General features: G+C 43.0%; 1 protein-coding gene and 1 long non-coding RNA gene across 3 annotated transcripts in view; one reads left to right on the forward strand and one right to left on the reverse strand.

Annotated features, from left to right (window-relative positions):
• RAB2A (RAB2A, member RAS oncogene family) overlaps positions 1 to 13,076 on the forward strand; it is a 64,491-nt gene extending 51,415 nt beyond the window's left edge. The window contains exons 7-8 of the mRNA XM_053246213.1: positions 1,395 to 1,463; positions 11,813 to 13,076. Of these exons, the coding sequence (XP_053102188.1) occupies positions 1,395 to 1,463; positions 11,813 to 11,908 (165 nt within the window). The 3' untranslated portion in view covers positions 11,909 to 13,076. The remainder of the gene's footprint in view (positions 1 to 1,394; positions 1,464 to 11,812) is intronic.
• Positions 1,173 to 20,577, reverse strand: LOC128323324 (uncharacterized). Of its 2 annotated transcripts, none has more exons than XR_008306200.1 (3): positions 19,316 to 20,577; positions 3,748 to 3,894; positions 1,173 to 1,491 (listed from the first exon to the last, which is right to left on the reverse strand). It is a non-coding gene; the product is annotated as an uncharacterized LOC128323324 (long non-coding RNA). The 2 variants fall into 2 exon arrangements; XR_008306201.1 differs by having other exon boundaries at positions 1,173 to 2,093.
• Between the last annotated feature and the right edge of the window lie 146 nt (positions 20,578 to 20,723).

Here is a 20,723-nt window from a genome sequence, read left to right on the forward strand (position 1 = left end):
GGCTTCTAAGTCAAGATTATGCCTTTCAAAAAACCTCACAACATTTTTAATAAAGCATCGTCTAGAAGGCAGAGAGAGACCAGAATGCTCCATCAAGACCAGGATATCTTTTTAAGAGCTTTCATTCCTGCCCAGCTTGATCCCAAGGGTTTTTTATTTTATTTTATTTTTTTGCGGCGGAGGGGAGACACTTTCTCTGCTGCTGTCAACAGGGTTTTTTCCCATAAGATTCACAGGTTTCAGAGAATATCAAGGTAAAAAAAGTTCTGCAACAGTAAGAACCAGTGAATGATTCAAGAACACATTTTAACATTTTTTAAGAAGTCGTTTAGCTACTTTTCAGAACTAAAATAAGATGTAAGACAAGATGCTTCATGCTAGGCATAGCTTTAGTTTCAGTAAGCATAGCTTTAAAGGCATTCCTAGAGAAAGTGAATTAGAAGATATAGAAGATATGAATGATGGATTCCAGATCAAAATATGAAGGAAATCTTTCCTTCAGATACTGTTGGTGCAAGACCATCCTATTAAATATTGTTGCCTGGAAATGTAACTACAGTAGTTCTCAATACTACTACAGCAGTGAACCTGAATGATCAGACAAAACCACTTGTAACAGTGAATGGAATTCCCATCTCCTCAGACCCAAGAACCCTTCAGAACATTGAGTCTTTTCTAGATTCTGGTTCAATCCTTTGGTTTCCAACTACAGTCATCCCTTGCAAACCATGGTTTTACCAACCACGATTTTGAGTATATGCAAATAGAAAATTGTGACAGATCTTGCCAACTGTGACCCGAGTATCCGCAGTTGGTGAGATTTTCTAGTGATGGGGGGGGTTTCAGCAATTTTGGGGGATTCAGAAATTCGATTTGCTCATTGCTTTTGGTGACCCTTGCTGACATTGCTGTTCCTTGACAATTTAAAATGCCTTTGAGTGATTTGGCTGGTGGGGGGGTGTTTAAAAAAATTCCAGAGGTTCAACTGCTCATTCTTCCTGGCGATACTACAGGATTTTAAAATTATTATTTTTTCCTTTATTTTTAGGTCTTTTTGCGGATGCAGTTCCCCATACCCCCTGTTTCCCATAGACTTTAATGCCTCGCCAACAGCAAATTTGCCAAAGGCAAGGTTTTGCCAGAACAGAACCCTAGTGGTTGGTGAGGGATGACTGTTGATCATAAATGTATGTGAAGAAGTAGCATAGGGTAGAGTGGGACCCAGGAAGCTGCAGTTACCTCTGGAGTTATAGAGGAATATGCATGTGTAGGTGTGCAGATATCTGCTCTGGGATAACACACTGTAGCCTCCACGGGAGAAGAAATTAGTGCTTCTATTGTACATCTGTATCCATGTTTTGGTTTGTCTCAAATTTCACAATTTGCTCTTTCAGGCATTTATTAATACAGCAAAGGAAATCTATGAGAAAATACAGGAAGGAGTCTTTGATATTAATAATGAGGTAAGTTCTTCCCAAGTTAGATAGTTGTCTGTAAAGATAAAATAGTAGAATGTATGCACAAGAATCAAATATATACCTCAGGCCAAATCACCTCTTTTGTTTGGTACAACATATTGAAAACATGCTGAGCTCCTAGTATATGTTTGCATTTTTAATGTAGGTTTTTTAATTGTGATTTCAGTGGATTATTAAGTGACTCAATCCTATCCACCCAAAAAGTAACATCAAATCTCATACATCCTGAGAGAAAAGCCCATTTGTTACCATTTCTCCATATTGTGTTTTTGAGAAACACCTTTTCCCTATATAAATGAGCAGTGGCAACTTGACTCCTATATAAGATCTGTTCACCATAGAAGACAAAATAGTCTAGAGACTTGCATATTATACGAATACATTTAGTATTTATACTTCAATCCTGCGCACAGTTGTATAGGAGTAAGGTCCATTTTTAACTTGTTGGAACATTTGGTTCAAACAAATTTGCCCCTGAGGAAGGCCATTGACTGAAATGCTTTGGGCTCATTAAAGTTTGCAAGCATCTTGAATGAGACTTGGTCTCTTTTTTGTTGCTGCATAGTGGATGCTTCTTGGCTGTTTTCTGTATTTTTCTGGTATAGACATGCCATACTGGTTGAAGAAAATGAATAATGTAGTATGCAAGAAGGTTTTATTATTATGCCATTTCCTGTTTAACTTTACTGTGCAAACAAAGGTGATGAAATAGAATGCAAACTTTTCACTCTTGTGGGTTTTTTTTATTGCATGATGACTCTTCTTGGATTGAAACACTTGCATTATCTTTCAACACACATTTACCCAGCAGCACTTCTTGCTTTTAATATTTCTGATATCTGGCAAAACTTTCCTAAGCATTTATTCTTGCAGAAGTCCTTTCTCATCACAGCTGGCAGGTCCAAATCTGACCACAGAGCAGCTTCTCCCCTCCATTTAACATGCAATGGAAACCCTTTGAAAACTAGGGATTGCCCACATGTTAAGGGATAATTTATTTGACTAGCATGTTCAGCTTTTAAAAGTGATTTGGTAAAATCACTAAAGTAAATAAATGTCTTGTTCAGAGATAATCTAAATTATCCTTGCACCTTTTGGAAGATTATTTTAATACATTGCCATCTTTATGTTACGAGAGCGTACAATTTCACAAGGTTATAACTTGTATTTATTAACATTAACCTTGTGTTGTATTGGTACTATGCAGGTCTTTCTGCACATGTACAGCAGAATGCAGAGGACATTCTCAGCTGCTGGGTGAGGACATCTTACATGGGTTATCCTCCCTAGCATGCTCCAGAGGGCAGGACATATTTAAATTAGTCAAAGAAGCCTTTAAGAGGCCCGGGAGGATAGCCCCAAAGCTCCAGAGCGGACGATGCTGCCTTGCTTCTATAACACTCTACCTTTACCCCTCTGTCTTCTCTTTACCTACTCCACCCTTCCATACCTCACCCTTATACAGCTTAAAATTTTTTTTTTTTTTTATTTAAACCCACTCCTTTGCCTTTTCCATTCTCTTCCCCACTCTTCTCCTCTCCTGCTGATGGAGCCTTAAGAGATCAGGCATTTTTCATGTGCTGATGCCAAAGGGGAAGAAATCGGCGGGCTACTTACAACCCGGTAGATACCATCAACACCATGTGATGGGGCACGCCACCCAAAACGCCCCGCCACGTACCACTATGTCTTTGGGCGCAACAGGGGGAGTAAGCGCCTCAATCCACTGCTGGGACACCAGGGTGGCCATCTCACAGCAATCTGACGCTCGGAAGCGCGGCCGTTTGACCTCCCCCCTCAACAGGCCTCTAAGCCCCAACCTTGTGGTCCTGGAGGAGGCCGTTTTCAATGCTCTGAATGTCTCACAGCCAGTGCTGCTTCCGACCAAACCACCCAGTTCCCTCGGAACAGAAGCTGACACGCCACCCTAACAAAAGGGAAACCAATGCCCGGAGGAGGGACGGGCGAGATGGCCATGGGTTCCTCTCTACCATTGAACCTGGATGGCTTCCCAGACTTGTCAGTGCAGGGAGAGACTTCTCCTCTATCCATTGAGGAAGGTGTGGGCGGAGGAGCTCCAAACGCCACTCCACTCCAACAAACGCCTGTCCAGCCAGAGAGCACACAAATAGAGGTCCCCACAATGCTGGTCAGCCCTCTTCAGCCTGATCCGGTGAGTCCAGGACCCTTTGGGCAAGTAGCCCCTAGTGGACCAGTGCGTCCCCAACCTCCCGCAGGTGCTGCCATCCCAGCCCCACCGGGGAAGTACCTGAGCCCTGGCGTCTCTGGTTTTCCTCTGTATTAAGCCAGGCACTTGAAAAACATCGCCCTCTTAGAAAGCACGGCAAGCGCAGGGGTCAGTCCCCCTCCTCCTCCCAGGACTTGGACTCCTCTGCAATGTCCTCTGAACCTTCTCCTAAAAGGAGAAAAAGAGTCATAAGCATAAACACTCCTTTAAGTCCAGGGGAAAGAAATATAAAAAGTCAAACCGAAAGCACAAACAATCCTCTGAGAACTCATCCCTGATCTCTTAACTGTGACTCCCCTGACCCTCAGCCAGGCAGGCCTATGGAACCCCTGCAACCACATGGGCCATTGACTCCCCAGGAAGATCCCATGGAATCAAGGCAGAACCCCATGGAACCAGACCCAGAACTTGAGTCCCATGAGGAGGGAGAATGATCGGATGGCCAAAAGGTGGAGCCCTCCACCCATTTTTTCAGGCTGTTTCCATCAGACTTTTCTAACTGATTTGTGAATGCCTTGCAGACTCTGGGCCTTAATACTGAGGGGCCTACAGGGTAATACCGCTCCTTCCAGGGAATCCTTGGTTCTGCCCACCACATCTTCTCAATCGTCTTTATTCGGTCCATTGACCAGCAAGCCCACCACATCTTCTCTGGATCTGTTGTCCCCACTACCGGAGACCTTTTCAGAAGTACTAAGACATGAATGGCAGGCTCCTTCTGTACAGAAGACAACTATTACACTGGCTAACAAACACTATGGCTTTGTTCCAGCAGCAGCAACTTTATTTCAGACATCTCTTGTCGACGCTCACGTGGCCACTCTCACATCTGGTGCCATACTGCCCCGAGATGGAGAATCCGTGCTCAAGGACCCCACTGAAAAGCTTGAATTCCAACTAAAAAAAAACCAACACATGCATTTCATTGTCAATACGGGCCTCCATAGCAGTTTCTAGGGCATCACTACTCTGGATGGACAAACTCCTTCAATCGCCGCCACCTGATCCACCCAGACAGAGACAGATTCTATTAAAAATTCAAAAGGCCCAAGCATTCACAGTGGATGCAACACTGGATTCCGTACATTTGGGGGCATGTGCCACAGCAAACAACGCTGTGGCCAGACACAACTCATGGCTTAAACATTGGCAGGTTGACACAGCTTCCTGCCCCAACCTGTCCTCAGGTGCATTTATAGCTCATAAACCTTTTGGGGACGAGGCCTTACAAGATATCTTAGTGGAAATGAAGGATAAGAAAAAAGCGCTCCCTTTATTTACTCGCAAAGATGACAAATTGACCTGATAGAAGATTCAACCAGCCCTTTCATCCCTCCTTTCGTCCCAGAGACAGGGACATAAGACCTCAGTGCACCAACTGGAACAGGCCAAGGCTACCACTACGAAACAACAATTTGGACAACAATCCAAGCCTCAACAATCATCCTGACTTGCCAGATGTTGGAGGCCACCTGTCTTGCTTCTTCCACTCCTAGGAGGCCTCCAGTTCCAACAAATGGGTCCTAGACACAATCCTCCATGGTTGCAAGACAGAGTTGATCTCCCGTCCCAGGGACAGATTCCTACCCACACCCTGTTCCAAATCTCACCAGAAACACATGGTCCTACAACAAGCAATCAACCACCTTCTTACCTTTTTGGCAATAAAACCCGTTCCTCCTAATCAACTCCGATGAGGCATTTACACTCTCTTGTTTACCATGCCCAAAAAAGATGGCGTCTTCAGAGGATCTCAAATACCTCAACAAGTGGGTCAGACACAGAAAATTCTGAATGGAAACGCTCCGTTCTATAGCGGAAACCCTACATCATGGAGACCTTCTGACATAGATCGACATCACAGAGGCATATCTTCATGTACCAATCCACCTACACTTCCGCCACCTCCTCAGTTTCTCCTACCAGGGATGCCATTACCAGTACACAGCACTGCCATTCGGCCTCTCGTCGGCCCCAAGTATCTTTACCAAAGTGATGGCCCCCCTGATTGCCCACCTCTGACTGCAAAAGGTCAGACTCTTTGTTTATCTTGACGATCTCATACAATTCAGAGAGTCCGCAACACAAGATGTAAACACCACCCTTGCTACATTATCTTCTCACGGTTTTCTAATAAACACCACCAAGAGCCACCTGACTCCCTCCACGCAACTTCAACACCTAGGGATGGTCATAGACACGCTACAAAACAGACTCTTTCTCCCAGAGGATAGACGGGACAAGATAATGGCCTTAACCCTCTCAGAAGGGTATCGGTCATGACCCTAGCCCAACTACTGGGTCTCATGGTGTCCACTTTGGTAGCCCTCCCCTGGGCATGCTTCTACCTCTGCCCCCAACAGTGGTTCCTTCTACCTCACCAACTGGAGATCGCACAGAAGCATCACACAAGGGTCATTCTACCTCTTTAAATCAAGGAATCTCTACACTGGTGGATAGAGCCTTCCCATCTGAGTCAGGTCAGACCTTTTCGGGATCCCCTCAGGATAAATGTCATGACAGACACCAGCCTCTATGACTGGGGAGCATATTGTCTTTCGCACTCAGCACAAGGCACTTGGACTCCACAGGAAAAGCGACACAGCATGAACTGGCTGGAACTGAGAGCCATACATTTAGCACTTAGGGCCTTCAAAAAACAGGTCCAACTCAAGGATGTCCTGATACACACAGACAACATGACAGAGAAAGCCCACGTAAATCATCATCATCATCAATCTTCATTATGGTAATATACCAGCATAAAGCAAGAGGGGTGATTAAGTATTACATTTTAAAACCAAAGTGATAGTAGACATTAAACGCCTAATACATAATACAAGCATAAATCAGGAATAAAAGTAACATTCTATGACTGAGCAAAAATGACAATGGGTAAAGGCATAACAGAGAGGGTTAAAAAGCTACATGAGTATAAAATCATAAAGGCATCATTTTAAAAAGCATTAATGAGACCACCAAGAATACAATAAAATGATATAATGGGTGATTGCAAGTTAAAGTGAGAGCAGATAAAAGGACTTAAAATATTTAAAATAATAGAAAGTGAATCACACCTGAGTAATAGTAAAAGTCATAAAAATGCATAAAAAGCATGAAAAAAAACCATAAAGGGGGGGCATAAAGTTGTAATAAGGTTCCCAGGAAATAAAACTAGAAAACAGCTGGATTGAGGGTTATGAGGACCAGTAAAAGGGAGGTGCGAGAGCAATTGCAAAGCCTGCCCAGAGTCACTGGGAGTCAGATTAAGGTTGATAGGACTCACTGCCCATCATCCACCGATGAATGCTGATTGCAGCCGCATAGTACTTGGCGATGCTGTATGTGATGGCAGGCTTAGTGTCGGAGAGTAGCAAGGAGCTGTAGAATTGGCTCGGACGACGTGGATACTTGCTTAGCAGTGGAAGGATGAGAGAAGCGTGTATGTCTCTATAGAACGAGCAGTATATAGGTGAAACTTGGAAAATTAGAATATTGTGCAAAAGTCCATTAATTTCTGTAATGCAAATTAAAAGGTGAAACTGATATATGAGACAGACGCATTACATGCAAAGCGAGATAAGTCAAGCCTTAATTTGTTATAATTGTGATGATCATGGCGTACAGCTCATGAAAACCCCAAATCCACAATCTCAGAAAATTAGAATATTACATGGAACCAAGAAGACAAGGATTGAAGAATAGAACAATATCGGACCTCTGAAAAGTATAAGCATGCATATGTATTCAGTACTTGGTTTGGGCCCCTTTTGCAGCAATTACTGCCTCAGTGCGGCGTGGCATGGATGCTATCAGCCTGTGGCACTGATGAGGTATTATGGAAGACCAGGATGCTTCATTAGCGGCCTTCAGCAATTCTGCATTGTTTGGTCTCATGTCTCTCATCCTTCTCTTGGCAATGCCCCATAGATTCTCTATGGGGTCAGGTCAGGCGAGTTTGCTGGCCAATCAAGCACAGTACACTGTATACTTTTCAGAGGTCCGATATTGTTCTATGCTTCAATCCTTGTCTTCTTGGTTCCATGTAATATTCTAATTTTCTGAGATTGTGGATTTGGGGTTTTCATGAGCTGTACGCCATGATCATCACAATTATAACAAATTAAGGCTTGACTTATCTCGCTTTGCATGTAATGCGTCTGTCTCATATATCAGTTTCACCTTTTAATTTGCATTACTGAAATTAATGGACTTTTGCACAATATTCTAATTTTCCGAGTTTCACCTGTAGGAGAACATGCTCAGTAGTTTCGATCTGCCCTAAGCCACAGGGGCATAATCGCTCTGCAAGTGGGGTCCTTCTATCACTGCTGAGGGGACACCATGGCAGTGAGCCAAAGTGAACGCCCTTCTGTGGCTTGGAACCTCCAGTTGGGTGGGGCAGAATATCTAAGCCCGTCACTGATACGAAATTTTGGAACTCTGCTGTGATCAGTTTGTCGCTCAATGTCTGTAATGCCCTGCTTGATGGTTGCTTTTGCCTGATCATGGCCCATATTGAGCAAGGTCAAGGGGGAGAGACCCGAAGTAGCTATTTTAGTCTCAACTGTCTGGATCCAGTTAGATTGGTAATCTTCGTGTAAGGTTAGGGAGGCAAGACCAATTGGGCAATAGTATAGTCTAAGCCAATAACAGAGAATGGCCACCCACACCCTAGCCTCCAACCTCATCAGGCCTGTCTCCAGATGCAGAGTGGCATTGGAGACACATCTCGGTACTTGGAGCCAACGTAAATCGCCAAGGAGGGATCCAATCCTGCTCCCTCCACCAGGAATCGGTTCTACTAATGCATTGGGTGGAGACGCACCTGTCCTCCATCATAGCACATCACGTCAGCGGTTCCCTCAACACTCAAGCAAGACTGGCTGAGTCTCCAGGAGTTGTACCCAGCAGAATGGAAACTCCACCCTCAGGCCTTCCATCTGCTCACCAGAGTCTTGGGTCATCTGTTGGTGGACCTCTTTGCATTTCTCCGCAACGCTCAACTACCTCATTTCTTCTCCTGCTTTCCATGCCAACAAGCAGAAAGAGTGGATGCCATGTCAGCTCCTTGGCCCCGGGAACTACTGTAGACCTTCCCACTGGTCCCGCTCCTCAGCAGACTTCTACACTGCATTTGATTGATGGAAGCACAGGTGATTCTAGTGGCTCCCTACTGGCCTCACTGCCCATGGTTCACAGAAATTCTTCACCTGTTGGTGGATGGTCCGTGGTTCCTCCCACCAAGGAGTGATCTCCTCAGTCAAGGTCCAGTTCTCCATTTTGACCCAGCCTGGTTCAGGCTTGCTGCCTGGTGACTAAACGCAACATACTCGGCCGCCTTGGATATGACAGATGAGTCTTAGATACACTCTTTGCATCCAGAAGGTCGTCCACCAACCAAATCTATCAATCTACCTGGTGTGTCTTTCTTCAATGGTGCAGGCAACACAAACTTTCAGTGATAGCATGCAAACTTCCTGAACTTCTGCTGTTGCTCCAAGATGGTCTTGACAAGGGGCTAAGTGCAAACACCATCAAGCAACATGCAGCAGCCCTTGGATCGCTTCTCTCCCCTTTCAAAGGAAAAGGCCTAACCTCACACCCTCACTTGATCTGGTAGTTCACAGGTTCCCTTCTTGGGACCTCCACAAGGTCCTCAGAGTACTACACACACCTCCATTTGAACCATTGCATTCTATCTCTCTCCGCATTCTGTCCATGAAGCTAGCCTTCCTGATAGCTATCACATCAGCTAGGTGAGTTTCCAAACTTAGGTCCCTATCTGCCAATCCCAGATTCTGCATCTTCTCCTCAGATTCGGTTACTCTGATCCCAGACCCCTTGGTACTACCAAAGTGGCTTCAGTATTCTACAGATTTCAGAACCTAGTTCTACCCTCTTTTTGTCCTAACCCCTATCACCCAAGAGAGAAAGAGTGGCACAAACTAGATGTTTGCCAGTGCCTGAAAACCTACCTGTCTCAGACCTCTTCATTCCGTTCCACGGAAGTATTGTGTCCTTCCTACCATCCACAGTGGGACAACAAGTCTCAACATCTACTTTGTCCAGATGGATCAAGGCCTGTATTTCACTGGCTTATGAAGTCCAGCGCCTTCCTACTCCACTGACGCTTACAGCTCACTCCACTCGCTCAGCAGCCACCTTGGCAGCCTTCTCCACGAACGCTCCCTTGGAAGATATCTGCAGAGCAGCAACGTGATCATCTCCATCCACCTTTATGAGGCATTACAAGTTAGACCTAATGCACTCATCTCAGGCTGCCTTCGGCAGGCGTGTACTTCAACACGTTCTTCTTCTTAGCTGTGGCATGTCCCACGTGAGATGTCCTCACCCAGCATCTGAGAAAGGAGCATTGGTCACTCACTGTGAAGTCGTCTTCTTGCTGCTGGTGTTGAGGACATCTCGACCCACCCGGGCCGTCCGTGGCTACTGGTCTGTACCTTATTTACCTGTGTTTTTGATACTAACTGTCCATTTTATGGATTTTTTTTCTCCTTTCTAGAAGATTGGCTTGACTAACTAAACTGGGAGGGGCTATCCTCCTGGACCTCACAAAGGCTTATTTGACTAATTTAAATATGTCCTGACCTCTGGAGCATGCTGGGGAGGATAGCCCATGTGAGATGTTCTCAACACTAGCAGCAAGAAGAAGCCTTCGCAGTGAGTGACTAATGCTCCTTTCTCATAAAGAACATAGTATAAATCGCTCCTGTCCAGGCTGGCTCTCTGCTGGGTGTGCTGCTTCTGTGCCTGAAAAGCAGCAGGCCCCTGGATACATGTGAGTGAGGCATGGCAAGGCCTGGGTTTATCAGAAATGACAGGGTGCCCAGTACAAGACCAGCATGGGAAGAAAAGGTTACAGTATATACTATGAAGAGTAGTTCTGCTCATTGCATGTTCCTCTTTTGCCCTCTCTTCCTTTAGAATCAATATGTCCATGCCTTTTTAAACTAACTTAAGATCAGGTAGTAACTTTAAACCTGATGTTCTTTAGTTAGCAATGGATGGTGTATAAATTGGACAGTAATCGTGGCCTCTGAAAAAGCATGCTTGTTGTATCTGTCGAGTTTCATATAGTGTCTGACTGCTTTACTGTGCCTTATGGAGATTTGATTGCAGTGTGCTGTCAAGAGCCAACAGTGCATGCTATTTACTTGGCTCAGTGCCAAGTCTGGCTCCTTGATTCCTCAAGAAGTTGCTACCAGCCCAGAGGGGGCAAAACCAATGAGCCATAGGGCATGCTTTTTATTAAAGAGGAGTCAAAGAGCGAAAAGAAATCACATCAGCTGCTGTCAATACTGAGCTAGTGCCAGAAACCCCAAGGCTACTACTGTTGCAGAACAACTGCCAAGCACTATAAATCTGAGATTTACTGTGACGCAAAGTTTCCTTAAGAGCTTAATTTCTGAAGCTACTGTATTACTTTTCTTAAAGTGCTGTATTTTTAGGTAAAATCCACTTGAGGGAGTGAGGGTTAAGATATAAGTGTGAGTTTGATGAATGAAAGAACTAGTCTGTGTGTGGTTCTTGGCAACTTGCCATGTCTTTGGGGATCATAGAAATTATTGATGACACAGAACACTTGTATGCCCTTAGCCTGTACAGCTGATTTGATGTAGAAAGAAATACAGTCAAGAAAAGTTTCTGCTCTGTGAGACTAGTAGAAATCTGAACTCTTTTTTTTACTCGTTGTACGACCAAGGTACTAATATTAGTAATATTAAAAGTTTTTACTTTATGAAACAGTTTGAAACCACTACATGTCTAACTGTTGCTCTTGCTGTATGCATTTATCGTGGCCATGATAGATTGCTGGATTCTGTTCTATAGCAATGATGAAAAATTGAAATAATAAAGCAAGGGTCTTACCCTTGATTTCATTGCCTTAATTGCTAACAGACAGTGTCTTTAATATGATTTCTCCCCCACAGCTTGATGATCATGAAAATGCAACTACTTGTTTGGCTGTTCATAAATCAGAAATAAGTTAACTACTTTCCAATGTTTTAGCCTGTGGCACTTTTTCAGAATAGTAATGTGCATTCAACTTTTATTATTTCAGGCAAATGGCATTAAAATCGGCCCTCAGCATGCTGCTACTAATGCAACACTTGCAGGCAATCAGGGAGGACAACAGGCTGGTGGAGGCTGCTGTTGAACCTATTTTTACTTCCTAGCTGCCTGATGGGGCCTACTAACTTGTTTCACCCTCCCCTGCTCAATTTCAGCTACGACATGAAATTATTGTAAGATGGCATCATGTTGCAGAAGACTTTATTCTTCAAATTCTTGTACAACTTTGAATAAATGGTTAATGTTCACTTAAAGAGAGGTTTTGGAGATTGTATTCATATCTATATTTCCATTTGATTTCTAAGTCAATTGATGTGATTATTTTTGTTAAATGTTGTCTTGTGCCCTTGACTACGAACTGTATTAAACACTACAAAGTCATCTGAGTATTTTAATCAGTTTGTGTAGTTAGGTTGCCCAGCTACTGTGGTTACCTAATGTTTAATATTGTAATACTGTCCTCAAGTTTTGTCCATTTTCAAGGCTCTAAAGAAAAACAGAAGGACTCTTAATTCTGTATTTATCATTTACTTTCTGTATATATAGTTTAATAACCTGCTTGGGTGTATTTGCCAAGCTATAATTCTTTAATGCATTTGCATAAATTCTATACGTTTAGAGCTTAGAACTACAGAAGCATTATTAGAAATTGCTTAGATGCTGAATTTTAAACCTTATTGACATTGTTAGCTTATTTGTCCTCTTGTCATTACCCTAGAGTCCAAAAAAAAATGCTTTATGTATATTACTAGAAGCTACATATGCGTTACCTATTTTAATGCCAAATGTTTGCTATTTGCTCACAGTTTCCACAGCACCTCTTCAGAAATGGATTAGCTGTTTGCCTTAATTATGTAGGTTAAAACATATGATAATGAAAAATACAGGAAGCATTGAAACTCATAAAATGGCACATTATGAAGACTTCAGTCTTTCTTAACTTTTATTTGCCTCTTCATTTCTAGGTATATTTTCATCAAGGACAGTTTTTCAACCTAGATGTACAGTGAATGTGTAAAGTTGGTTTTTTTGTTTGGGTTTTTTTTTAGTGACAACTTGTAATCTTAATATGGTAAGCATCTTGTCTATTGTGAAGGGGGTGTGACAATAAAACTGCCAGATTGAAAATCCTGATAAAAGCCAAAGCTGGAAATGCTTTAGTGCTTTACTCCACTTGGTGATTTTTTTATTTCCACCCATGCTTCTATTGAATTAGTTTGCAGTATTGCAAAATAAAGTCCTGTTTAACTATATCCAAGTTTAGAATATTAATGGGACTCTCAAACTAGGTGAGACTGTCTTTTCTTGAACCCATGCTGTTACGCTGAGTTTCTAAAGTATGTTGGCCCAGCATTAAACATGCTAGGAGCAGTACATCTTCATTCATTCATTCATTCAATTTATATACTTTTACATACTTTATATTTATATACTTGATGTTCAACGACAGGAGGAATGACATAATTCTCACTGGTTTCAGCTACAAGTTGTGTTGGTGGACATACAATAACAGAGGCCTGAATTTTGGAGTAATCTAATTATATTTGTATCCATACCTTCCTCCAAGGATGTCAGAGCAACATTTTAGCATCACAACAGACCTATAAGGTGGATTTGGCTGAGAGATGGGACATCCCTATGGCACTGAGGATCGTGGTTGAGCAGGGATTTGAACCTGGGAATCCTACATCTAAATCCATCACGTTATCCACTACATAACTTACTGTAAAACAATATAGATTTCTTGGCAGATGAAGCAAGTCTGTTTAGCACTAGTGTGAATGTCTTTAAAAGGAATTATTCCACAGATAGGTTATTTTGTGAAGATTTACAACCTTAGATTGATAAGACTAGATCGAAGATAAATAATTGTCCTTGATTTCGAAGTCATAAAAGTATATTTCAATCTGTTACTTTAATGCCTTCTGTAATTTTATATATACATATATAATTTTTAAACTTCTTTCTATAATAGCATGGTTGTGGGTTATATTGTTGTCACTTTAAAATCACCGACTGACATTGAGTAACAAAGTAATGGGGTAGCGGGAGAAACACTGGGGTAGCACCAGTGCTTCTGAAGAGTTTCAACACTGCATTGTTGTGTGCATGTAAGTAATTTCAGCAACCTCCCCTTTCTGCAGAAACCCTCTATGCCACACAAAAATATGGTCACTGAGGACTGTGTGCTGTCAGGGATGTGTTTTCAGGTGACACAGCACTTATCAAAGTACTGAAAGGGCATCACTGCGGAGTCAGTATGGGAACCGAACTAGTTGAATGTTTTAGAAGTACCAGTGCTCCATTAGGATGTCAACCTCTGGCAATTTGTTTGGTTCCAGTCTAATCTTGTTCAAGTGATTTTCCTTTGCATAATCTATATATAAAACTGCACATCTTAATACATATGCATCACTGACTTCATTAGGAGAAGATGTATGTAATTGCTGTACCTAGATAGTCCATCAAATCATTTTTGCATTATAAAGGCTTCAACAGGTTATGTGGAGAAAGCAAGATACCCAGGGATCCATAACTTTTGCAAACCCTGCTAAAGCAAACCTGGTTTGTAGAACACTACTACTTGGTCATGAGCTCTGCTAGAGCTCTCTAAATATATACATCTATGTAAATAAGCAACATCCTATTCTGCTTATGCCTTTCCTACAAATGATGATGTAGGAACTGGTCTAATATTACAGAACAGAAATTCATAATGCTGCTTGAAAACAATTGATTTGATACATGGTTGACCCTAGATTGGTATTGGTTGAGCTATCTGACAATGTGTTCTATGCACACTCAACTCTATCCTAAACTTGCAGCTCGAGTCAGTGGGGTAATGCCATGTTAAAGTGATAGCAAATCAACTGAAAGCTTATCCATGAGGGTTGAGTGCTACATATACAACATACCAGCTGCCCTGTGTAGTGAAATAATTGTTTGTTAGCAAAAGTTACCAAGCAACACTTCTTTTTTACTTATTTTTTTCAGGTCATGATTTCCCCCTCTGCCCCATAAAGTTAAGTACTTTTAAGCCTCAGTTTCAGTGGGATTGTTGGACACGCAAGTTTCTCCCAGTGAAATATTGCTGTCTACTAAAGTACTAATCTAGTAGTATTCATCTACCATGTCCAGAATAATAGACATGGTTGGTAAATACTACTGACCAGCATTTCTAGTCTGGGCTTATGAAATGTAGAAAACACAGTACTAGTATTGCCTACCGCATCCATCTATTTATGCTAGTGCTTTGTATTTCTGGTTTACATTGATCTTAAATTGAGAAATACCCTCTGAATTTCATTTGAATTTTAAACTGTAGCTTCAATATTACTGCATTTTTATATCATTGGTCGACATACTGACTAACAGTACTTGCAGAAGTACACATTAGCACAAAGCTAGCAACTTGTGCTCAGTCAGAAGCTTGTGTTTCAGATTAGTGTTGTACTACTGCAAGTATGCTTTTGTGATACTGCACAATAACAGCATATCTTGTTTGCAACTGAACTTTTGTGCAAATCCCTGTTTTTTCTTCTTCAGTGCAATTATGCAGTTGTCTTGTGCTGATGCAACTTATGCAACCACACAAGTATTTTTAAGGATGTCACTCACTAGATCTGTATGCTTTTCCTCCAAAAAATAAATATAACTGCTAAATGCTACTTCTGCAGAAATGAATGACTTTCAGTACCTGCAATGTATTGAAAATGCACATATGTTATATAACCCCTTAAGCAAGCTCATGAGAGTCCAGAAGTAACTTTATACACTTGCCATAGGTGTCTGACATTCATATAAAATCTCAAGACCAGTTCCCCAACTGCCCACTGCAGATTTGTGAGATGGTGCTAAGTAGTAACAAAACTCTCCAAATGGTAGTTGCTTGGTATATGTTCATCCACTTCCCCACCTGTGCACTTCAAATCAAGACTTCAGATATACTAGAAATACATACTGCCTCCTTTGCCATTAAGAAACTTTGTAGGTGTTGAAAATACTTGTGGATGCAAGGGCTTTGATATGACCTTGGAAATGAGACCTGCTGTGCACATAGTTGGCCATTCCACAGTAAAATAGCATGGTATTTAATCACAACTGCCAACTCAAGTCTGCTCTGTATTATTATGCAGAACCTTTGTAATAAGTTAAGCCTCTGTAGAAGTGGTACAGCTCTCAGAGGATAACCAAGAAAATTGTGCAGCCAAAGTTATGTAGGAAGAGCCCTGAGAGTGCATGAAGAAGGGGTTACCTGCAGAAAATTCCGCATATTGTATATCAGGAGGAGGTGTATGTATGTTCTTGTACAATTCTTTTCTCACTGGCTTAGTCTACAGTTTCTTTCCTACTAACTACATCGTAACTTTGTTAGTAGTATACCATACTAATTTTGTTTTATTGTGGCACTGAAATCTCAAGTCTGTAAATAATCCATGTCAGTACTATGTAAGTAGCTGATGAAATGTCTTTACTAGGTTTGCTGCGCATGAAAGAAACCACATCATTTGGTAATAAAAATTACTAACAGACTCTTACAAAGCCAAGACCATGACAAAAAGCAGCATGTTATGGATCTATCACTTCTATTCTTGGGACAGATTTTATTATTTTTGGACCTATTACAAGCCCTGTGTTAAATATTGTGGATGATAAGAGGAAACAGACTCTTGGCAAATGTGGAAAACCAATTACAGTATATTACCCTACTCAGGCTACAGTAACAGAGTTTCTGAGCCAGAGGTTTATTCCCTCCTTGCTCTAGCAGCTGAAAAAAGTTTTCCTACTGTAGTATTGGCTTGAGTTAAAAGAATATTGCTATGAAAACCTCACTGCAGACAGCGCTGACTGAAGAGGGTGAAATTGACCCACTAAGTAATTAGTTTTATCTAAATCAGAAGGGATGTAGTTCTGTCAAGGGAAGTTTGATTAAAGAAATCACTTTTTTTGTAGATAATGCTCATTTTGAAAAGTAAAGATGCCCTTGGATAAAACCTTCAGAGGTTTTCACCCTTTCTGGTTAGGGGTATCAAGACTAACGGAAATTTACATGGGAAAATTTTAAAATATTTGAACCGGGGTATTGGAACAGTTATTCTTAAAACGCACACCCCCATTTACTTGTACTTTCTCTTCCCCCACCCCCTTAAATGCTTGGGTGTTTGCCCTGGCCTTGAATGTACATTGGTACATTTGGTTTTTACTGGAAGAAAGATATGGGAACAGCTTATCAGTTTGTCCACAACCAACCCAAAGCAAGCCCAACTCTTACTGCACTAAAGTAAGAGTAAGCTAGTAGGAGTGATGGAGAAAGAATTGGAAATGGGAGAAACTGAAATATCTCCATTCAGAATTACATGCCTAGCATTTGCCAGCAGCATCTAGCCAACTGGACCTTCCTGCCAGTTTTCTCCATGCTTGCAAAGGGGAACTGGCAAAGAAGACCTCAGCAGAGACTGAAGAAGCCTTGTGATTGGATGTCTTATTCTCAACTGGCCTTCATCTCAGGAGCACTCTGTCCTACTGTGGTTAATGGGGCTTGTAGTTTTTATGCCTCCAACTAGAATGCTCAAGAGCACTTACACCAATTAAAGATGAAATCTACATGACTGCCCCTATCCATAATGAACCTTCCCTTACACCAGCGTGGCAGGGGAGAGGGCTTGCAATGAGAGCATTGCCAGGTAGATGGGCAGGGTTCAGGGGTGAATGAAGAGGGGTAGGTAACCTCATGCTAGAGAAGATATTTGGACTGGATACTGAGCCAAATCAAAGCCCGGTCCATTGGGCATACCTCCTTTGAGATTGACCCACATAGGGGATACTTGCACTTTTGTTAAGATTCCTCATTGCAGGTTTTGTAAATATTCCATAAAGTGGCCCTAGTTTTTTCTGACTACATGTGTCCTGTTGTTATGTGAGCCTGGGTTTGCAATGTTATTTCCCCAACTATAGCTCAGTGTGCCACATCCAGTTTTGAATTTCACAGAGAGGAGTTTGCCACTTGCTTAGGACACATCTGCACCAATGCCTTTACACATTAATTGTTCATCACCCAGTGCAGTTTGCATTGGATTGCAAAAATAAGATATTTACTCTAATAGCTTAGAGGGATTGCCTATGTGACAAGAGTCTTCAGCTGTGAGGTGATGTCAACAATGGCTATTCCACATATCTTATTTTTACAGCCATGACTTTTGCATGCTTATTTATGTATGTATGTATGTTGCAGAGGATGCCTTAGGCTCAGGCTTTGGTGATCTGCCACACAGGAATTCTGTAATTAATGGAGTAGTCAATTCAAGTGCCTCTCTTTGGTGTGAGCCATGACAAACTTTTGTTGGGCCCAGGGCAAACCATTCACCCTTCACATCCATTTGAAAGATTTGAAGACTCTCTATGTGCTATGTTGGCAGGAAGCATCCTGTCCTGTCTTTGCTCTGTGAAGAGTTCTGTGTAACCTAAAGGTTGCCTGTAGTATTATGAATCTCGGACAGCAGTGAAGATGTGTCAGCTTCTTTTAATTAAACATCTAATTCCACCTATAATTGTGTATTTGTAAATTGGCTCCTCCTTGATTTAATTAATTGATTTTCACATGTATATCCTGGTCTTCAACCAAGGAGCACAGAGTAGTGTACATGGTTATGTTTATCCCTGCAACAACCTTGTGCGATAGGTTAGGCTGAGAGATAAGTAACTGACCCAGAGTCACCAAGTGAGTTTCATGGCTGAATGGGGATTTGAACTAGGGTCTCCTGGTTCTAGTCCAATATTCTAACCACTGCACCATTTTGACTCAGTTCCATGAAGTGCCTTCTGACAGTCCCAGACTGAGATCTCAGTGTAGAATAAGACTGTACATGATATAATAATGTTCTTGTGCCAGCCAACATTGTTCGTTCTTGGTGTCTATTGCGCCATTCATGCACAGCCTGAAGTTCCTGGCATCTGCCATGCAGGCTGACATATCTTTTGCACTCTTCTGCCCCCCCCCCACTTTGTGAATACAAAAGGATTCAACTATATTAAGAAGTAGCTAATCTGCATCTAGGTTATCTTGAATCTGCAGCATAAACCAGCCAGAGGCAGACAGAGGTACTTACCCCTGGACTTCCGGGCAGAAGTCCAGGGCCTCCACAGCCCCTGGGGGTCCCCAAATCCTCTTTAGTCTGTCCCAGGTGGTGTGATCACCTGGCCAAGCATGATGATGCTTAATTTGCAGGCGAAGGGGGCCTCCAACGGTCTTTAGGTCCAGGCTCCAAAATAACCTACGTTTGCTTCTGGTGGCAGACAAGACTATTTCGGAGGCACCTTATAGAAAGCTCATTGCATTCTGTCAATTAATACAAATAACTGTCATCCGAACTCACAACTTGTGAATTAGAACTCCTGTGCTGTATTCCTAACCAGTAAACAGTGCAAGCGCTGTGGACAGGGAACTTTCCCTCTTGCTGAACCGTCATAATTTTAAGTAGCCAAGGTACAGTACCTTAAATTATCCCGAGTAGAAGGACTTGGTGCTTCTCAGGTAACTGACCCAGTTGGAGAATGTGAGAGCTGAACATGTTAAAGAACGGGTGGGGTGGGGTGGGGTGATCGCCTTTGATTGATGTGGGTTCAAATGTTCTTTCCGTCAGTGTGGCTTTGAGCAAATTTCTTGGCCTCGGTTCCTCCTTTGTAAAGTGAGTATGCAAAGGACGTGTTTCACGGGGTTGTTGTGAAAGGGAACAAAAGAAAGACTGTAAAACTCTTTGCATATTAAGGCTGTTTTCTTAAGTACACTTGCGAAGGAACAAGTTTTACTGAACGCACAGTGCAAGCCTTGACATGTTTACTCGTAAGTAAGTGCCACTGTATTCAGCGGAGCTTACTCATTAGGAAGCTGTGCGATCGCCTTCTGAATAAATGTGTTTTTGGGTCGCCCTGCACAAGTGCTGTAGTAGCAACGGTTAACCATAGCGTGGGGTCCTGCAGCCGTGATCTTTTGTGAGGATCTTTGTGTTTCCTGGGGAAAACGCTGAAGGTGTGATGGACAACGTGCTGGGTTCCTCTTTCACTTCCTGTGGGTGGACTACTGAGGGAACCGCCGGCTGCCTCCTTGAGGCGTGAGGGGACTCTCTATCGTCCCATGTCTGAGCGGCTGAGAGGATGCCGGGGGTGGGTTCACCGTTTCCTGTACGGGACTCTGATGAGGTTTCCTGTGTGGGTCACCCAAGGGGTTGTGCAGGACAGTGGCTTTTGCGCCTGTATTAGCGCTTCCCCGTCGGGTTAAGGAAGGGATTGTGTACGTGGGGCAATTTCTGCTTCCTGTGTGGGATATTGAGGGGGCACCGAGAGGTCTGTATCTGCTTTTTGAACGTGCGTTGGATACTGCGCGCGCGGGGGGGGGGCGGATATTGGGCGCGAGTGCGCGGCGGTTTCTGTCGCTTGAGCAGAACAACACAGGGAGAGGGTGCGACGGCTCTTCTGCGCGGTTTCGGGGTGGGGGTCGGGAGCGTGCCTGCTTTTTCTGAGGGCTGTTGTGGCCATTTCGCCCTTCCCCGCCTCAGAATTCCGTGCCGAGATTCAGTTGTTCGGAAGCTGCTGCGCTGCCCTGAGGCTCGGTTCATTGTCCTGCTTTAACACCCGTTGCCTTTTCCTTTGAGCCGGGCTTGCCCTGCCCCTTTAAATCAGCGTGAGTACCTCTTCGCGCATTTACGGGATTAGCCCGGAGCCACCTGGTGCTTGAGAGTTCCCCTCCTCCCCAGTCCCTTTCCCCGCCCACTTCTCGAACTGACGCCCCCTCCCCAGGGACCAGGGAACCTGCCCGCTCCGCGCCAACCCGGCACAGAAAGAGAGAGAGGAGGGGGAGGAGTTTATCTTTTCCCATTGGCTCCAGACCCTGGCCAATCGGCGCG

Source organism: Hemicordylus capensis, chromosome 4, assembly GCF_027244095.1.
Source record: "Hemicordylus capensis ecotype Gifberg chromosome 4, rHemCap1.1.pri, whole genome shotgun sequence".
Lineage (NCBI taxonomy): Eukaryota > Metazoa > Chordata > Lepidosauria > Squamata > Cordylidae > Hemicordylus > Hemicordylus capensis.